This window comes from Rosa rugosa, chromosome 5 (assembly GCF_958449725.1).
Source record: "Rosa rugosa chromosome 5, drRosRugo1.1, whole genome shotgun sequence".
In the NCBI taxonomy this organism is placed as follows: domain Eukaryota; kingdom Viridiplantae; phylum Streptophyta; class Magnoliopsida; order Rosales; family Rosaceae; genus Rosa; species Rosa rugosa.
The window spans coordinates 9,842,888-9,848,796 of record NC_084824.1 but is presented as its reverse complement, the minus strand read 5'-3'; the positions used below and the strand labels follow the sequence as shown (position 1 = coordinate 9,848,796).

The window sequence follows — 5,909 nt, the reverse complement described above, 5'->3', positions numbered from 1 at the left end:
CCGTTTAGCGTGAATCCCCACAATTCCGCTTATTGAATAATCGAACCCATGTTCGTATATTGCAAATCCTGCAAAAAATAAAGGAATTTAAAAGACAAGAAAGCAGAAACTTTAATCTTTAAAACTTACTTGTTGAAATTCAGAGCAGATTCGCTTCTGAACAGCTCCCACTTCGAATGGTGTACAGGTCTCAAAACGACTCCAATAGGGCTGAAATTTGGAGGTCAGATAGAAGAGACAGAGACGAACAACTTTGATGAAGGAATGATTTTGATCTGAGATCAAGATCAAGACGTTTAGGGGCGTGCAAACAGGCTGATCTGCACAGGAACGAGCATGCTGCTGTGCTGCAGGGGCAGCAGGCGTACGACGATGCTGCAGGGGTAGTAGGCGGCACACGGGTGCTCAAGGGCTGCAGGAGCAGCGCACGGTATGGCTAGCAAGGGCTAGGAGCTTGCGGCAGTTTTTGGTGAAAGAAATTTCGGGTGTTAGGGTTTGCGGCAGCTTTTTGGTTTTTAGGGCTAGGGTTAGGGCTCGTGCTGAAAACGTGTTTAAGGAAAATATGATTTGCAGAGAGATTGATGTGAGAATTGTGTGTGTTCTATTATTGATAATAGGAGCCCTTTATATAGGGATTTACAAAGTACATAATCTTGTTATACAAGGAAATAGAATCCTAATATAATTAGGAAATCTAGAACCTTCTCTCCTATTACAACTCTAGAACTAAACCCTAGTTTGAAGAGGCACACTCAATGTCGATATCCTTCAACACCTACTTGTTTATTATGCATTTCTTGGACGGCAACTACTCTTCTTTATTTTCAGCACCCAACTCTTAATTACAGGGATGGAAGTGCATTGAACATCCTCAAACTTCAGCGTTCTTCATAAAAAAAAGGTGCGCTTGAGTTTTTTAGGAGGAGAAAAATCTAACCAAGATTCTTTTACAGAGAGCTGACTATGGCAATGCAATTGCAAGAAGGTTTCATTGTAGCAACAAGTTGCATAGGCTTCATCTCTGTTTGTAAAGGTTTCATCAACTTTGTGAGATGGGTATGGGTCATGTTTCTGAGACCCCCAAAGAATCTCAAGGACTATGGCTCTTGGGCTATCGTCACCGGCTCTGCTCAAGGAATTGGCAAAGTGCTTGCCTTGGAGTTGGCTTCAAAGGGTCTTAACCTTGTTCTGATTGATAAAAACCATTCAGCGCTCGAAGCTACCTCCAATGAAATGCATGGAGAATTTGGTGGAAAAGTCGAGATTAAGAGCATGGTGATCGACTTAGCCAAATTGAGTGGGGAGGAAATAGCTAACGCCATAGAGGAAGGGATAGAAGGGATAGATGTTGGTGTTTTGATTAACAATGCAGGGATAGCTTACCCTTATGCTAGGTTTTTTCATGAGGTTGATTTGGAACTCATGGAGAATATTATTAAGGTGAACTTGGGAGCAGCAACTTGGGTGACTAGGGCAGTGCTTCCAGGAATGCTCAAGAAGAAGAAAGGAGCAATTGTCAATATTGGTTCTAATTCAGCTAACCTCCCTTCTTTTCCTCTATATACTCTTTATTCTACAACCAAAGCGTGAGTTTTCTTAACTGTCATTTATTTTGTTTCATGCATATTTTCCCTTCTTGGATTAAGAATCTCTTAACTGCATCAACATGTACCCTACTACTTCCCTCCATCACTTGAATCACATTAGAGGTCTTAAACGATTTTGGTTTTGTGCTTAGATTCTCAAGTATCTCGTCGATCTGTGGAACAATTTTCTCTCAACGTGTTTCAGAAAAGCTGTTATTGACATAATTCAAGTCTTAATTAATTAAGCAAATTAACACCTATTTACAATGGATATGGTTTGAGTCCTAGACTATTTAGGTTTCAAGAAAGCTTACTAGCGCTAGCTCTGTACTTGTTAGAGCTACTACGTGTTCTGGGAAGGTGTTATGCCTGAAAGATGGTATAAAATATTGTTTGTATCATCCAAAAGCATAAGAAGACATGGAAGTCGAGAAGGAGCTCTTTCAATGTGGGTATAGTAATTTTTCGTGTACAATGTTGAAACACAGCGCGACAATAAGTTGAGTTTTACACGATGCTAGGCCTAAGATGCTGCTAGGTCATAGAAAACATCAAAACATGGGTGGTATTATTCATCTCCTCGCGATCTTTGAAACAGAGATAGCATCACAGCTAGAAGTTGTGTATGAATCGATTTCCCAGTTAATCCTCAATTCCAGGCACTTTTCTTCTCTGCGTTTTAGAGTAGGATTCTCGCATGTTTAGAGTAGCCTTCTTATCTGTAAAATAGGGACTTTAAATGTGTTACCAAACTGACAAGATCTAAGAAATATATCAATCTCGAGACACCGACACTTGTGATAAGATGGCCGGGAACCTAATTAGTATTATCTAGTTTATTACGTATGGAAACATTACATATGTATCACAAGATGCATTAGTTTAGGATACATATACAATTATACATATAAATAATTATATAGCCTTTTGATTATGAGTTAATGAGTTATGAACTTGTGAAACAGGTACATTTCCATGTTCTCAAGATGCATTAGTTTGGAATACAAGCAGCAGGGAATTGACATTCAGTGTCAGGTTCTCGTTATCCACCTTTGTATTCTTTTCTTTCTTTTCTTGGGTTAGTATCACAAACCGGTACCTATATACTAGATAAAGATCCAAATTCAATTCCTCCAACCCGGAACCCCAAATTCTCTGTTTCTCCTATCTATTTCTGTGTCTGTTGATCAGTCCAATAATCAACTTGCTAGTTACACCATGATACTACACTGATTTTTGGTTGGAAAGTATGAACTCAGGATCTACCATGCTCAAAATATCTGCCACTATATATATAATTCTTAACAGTGTAACATATCAAAAGAAGTTTATCCCTACTGCTACTTCTTATAGATGATATTAATCCACCTGCGTTCATCTTCTCAACTAATGCAGACTCCTCTTTTCGTTGCAACGAGGTTGACAAAACATGTCAAGGGGCCTTCCTGGTTGATGGCATCACCAGAGAAATTTAGCAAAGCAAGCGTTCGCTGGATTGGTGATGAGCCTCTGTGTAATCCCTACTGGTGGCACTCCGTGCAGTGGTTCATATTACGTGTGGCCTCGCCGGATGTGTTATTGAATGCCATCATTTACTGGATCGGCATTCGGATCAGAAAGAGAGGCCAAATGAAGGAGGCACAGAGCAAGATGCATCAACAGGAAAATGCATTGTGAAGTAGTGTACAAGTATTTGATCGTATGTGTTTTACTGAGGTTGGCTTTATCATAAAGGAGTAATGTATCTCCCATCTTCTTTTTTCTTTGGGTACATTTTATATGAGAAATTGAACTAATAAGGAGCTAGCTGCTGGATTCAACCTATATCAAAGGTGGTTTGGATTCAGGCTCCTCACCAATAGTTAATCTGATGGCTTGGGTGTGTATTGTGTCACAATTCTATTAGTACTTGGAATTATTCAGGTTATGAGCTAATATTCTAGCTATAACTCGGTCGGAGCATGTATGTTTCCTGATGCTATCATTTTTTGGATGTGCAAGGGGATCAGTAAGAGAGGCCAAAATGAGGAGTCCATTAAGAGATGCCCTGTTAACAGGTAAATCTTCATACAATGATTGCATTTGATGCAGTAATTCTACCCATCTTATCTCAAAACATTAAAATCATGAGGACATTATGGTTTTATACATAAGGCCAATGTAATATGGGTAAAACATTTAAGTGTTTAAGGAAAATATGATTTGCAGAGAGATTGATGAGAGAATTGTGTGTGTTCTATTATTGATAATAGGAGCCCTTTATATAGGGATTTACAAAGTACATAATCTTGTCATACAAGGAAATAGAATCCAAATATAATTAGGAAATCTAGAACCTTCTCTCCTATTACAACTCTAGAACTAAACCCTAGTTTGAAGAGGCACACTCAATGTCGATATCCTTCAACACTCCCCCTTGTGCCGCTCAAACTTGGTGATGACACTATGATCGTTGCCTCGTTAAAAACCGTGCCAGGTAACAAAAACCCTGTGGGACAAAAATTCCCCCTGATGTCGACATCTCCCCCTGATTGCTACAATCATGGGAGTTCGGATAATTTTCTCAATCTGAGGCTCTTCACATGTTTCTCGAATGTGGATTTAGGTAACGACTTAGTGAATAAGTCCGCTACATTATCCTCTGATCGGATTTGATTCACTTCAATCTTTAGAAGTGATTAATGTTGTTGCTGATTGTAAAAGAACTTAGGCGATATATGACAGGACCCGCCCCGGATTTCACCTTGAAATCCGAAGTGGCCCTGCTGGGCCCACCTTAGAAGAAATTCTACCAAAAATTTGGCGGAACTCCCTCTAAAAGTGGACTACCCAAAAAAAAACCTGTAGAAAAACATTTACACTTCTAAAATAATCCACCACAAACTTCTGGAGCCACCATGCTCCCTAGATCACAACACCTCCCAATTTCACAAACAATTCTGAACTTAAAAAATATTAATCTCAAAGGTTATCAGAGCAATCTATTTCTTAGGCGTACAAGAAGGTAGAATACAAGATAAAGGGCCGATACTTTTATAATGCGGAAGCTATGACAGCTATGCCTCAACCCCAAGTACGCTCGACCTCAAGCTAAACTAGCCTGCAAACTGGGCATTTGAAACCGAAGGGCCCAGGGGAAAACATTTAAAAACTGTTAGAGTGAGTGGACGAAAAATAAGTAATTTCAAATGAATAAGTAAAACTTAATGCTTTCCCAAGTTATTCTCTAAAATCTCGCATACAGTAACAATCTTGAAAAATACTTTTAATCATCATCTTTACTGCATTCTTAATCACGTAGAAATAGAACATCTTGAAATCTCTTAAAATCTCATCCTCAATCCTTATAAAAACATCCTTTTCAAGAGGCTTGCTTGATGACTAGAAAAGACTGTTGTCTAGTCATCTCATGCCATCTGGGAGGGACTGCCACCCAGATGACGCATCGGAAGGGACTGCCAACCGGAATAGGAGGCGGTGGTAGAAGGGACTGCCAACTAACCACAGGTAGTAGACGGGACTGCCGACTAACTACCTCATGTCATCTGGAAGGGACTGCCACCCAGATGACGCATCGGAAGGGACTGCCAACCGGAATAGGAGGCGGTGGATAGAAGGGACTGCCAACTAACCATCTCATGCCATCTGGGAGGGACTGCCACCCAGATGACGCATCAGAAGGGACTGCCAACCGGAATATAGTCTGGAAGGGACTGCCAACCAGATTATTACCTAGAAGGAACTGCCAACTAGGTAATATGCGCATGCGCCGTAAATAGCCTCCTCAATAAACTGAATAGCCTCCTCAATAAACTGGAAACAACCTCTTTCAGTTACTTGCTTTCGGAAAGAAACTCGCTGTTACTTCAATAAAACATTAATAATTCACCGAAAGCATAACTCAAAATTATCTCGCTAACTCAAATCTCAATATCTCCATAAATCCTCAAAAGCATAAGTCAAATACTCTGTAAATCAATAAATGTTTTCGGAAAGAAATCTCAATCTAACTTCAAGGCTGATAAGTGCGGAGCTCAAAACTCAATAAATCTCGATAATTCAACCATGCTCAAATATTTGCTAAATCCTTCGTACTCGTATATCATCATATAAACTGATATTCGAAATCAATAATTCTCATAATATTTTCTGAATCAGTCACTTCTCGCAAATCATTTCCCAACTCAATAACTCATAAATAATTAGCTTGAAAATCTATTGAAAGCCCTCGGGAAGGAAATCCACTAAAAATCCCGTAACTCATAGAGCATAATAAATCTCAAGAAATCAAGCTCATAAATCATAATACTCAATAATTCAAAT

At 39.3% G+C, this 5,909-nt stretch overlaps 1 protein-coding gene across 1 annotated transcript; it reads left to right on the top strand.

Annotated features, from left to right (window-relative positions):
- The first annotated feature begins 825 nt into the window (after positions 1 to 825).
- LOC133710210 (very-long-chain 3-oxoacyl-CoA reductase 1-like) lies at positions 826 to 3,543 on the top strand. Its single transcript, XM_062136223.1, has 3 exons — positions 826 to 1,586; positions 2,552 to 2,621; positions 2,982 to 3,543. Exons 1-3 carry the CDS (start codon positions 964 to 966, stop codon positions 3,261 to 3,263), a joined length of 975 nt encoding a protein of 324 aa, XP_061992207.1. The 5' UTR covers positions 826 to 963; the 3' UTR covers positions 3,264 to 3,543.
- The last annotated feature ends 2,366 nt before the right edge of the window (positions 3,544 to 5,909 follow it).

Bases quoted from the DNA above. Each gene is read 5' to 3' on its own strand.
- LOC133710210 (XM_062136223.1), top strand. From the start codon at position 964: ATGGCAATGCAATTGCAAGAAGGTTTCATTGTAGCAACAAGTTGCATA. The intron at 1,587-2,551 runs GTGAGTTTTCTT...CTTGTGAAACAG, and splicing joins CTTTATTCTACAACCAAAGC to GTACATTTCCATGTTCTCAA. The intron at 2,622-2,981 runs GTTCTCGTTATC...CAACTAATGCAG, and splicing joins GAATTGACATTCAGTGTCAG to ACTCCTCTTTTCGTTGCAAC.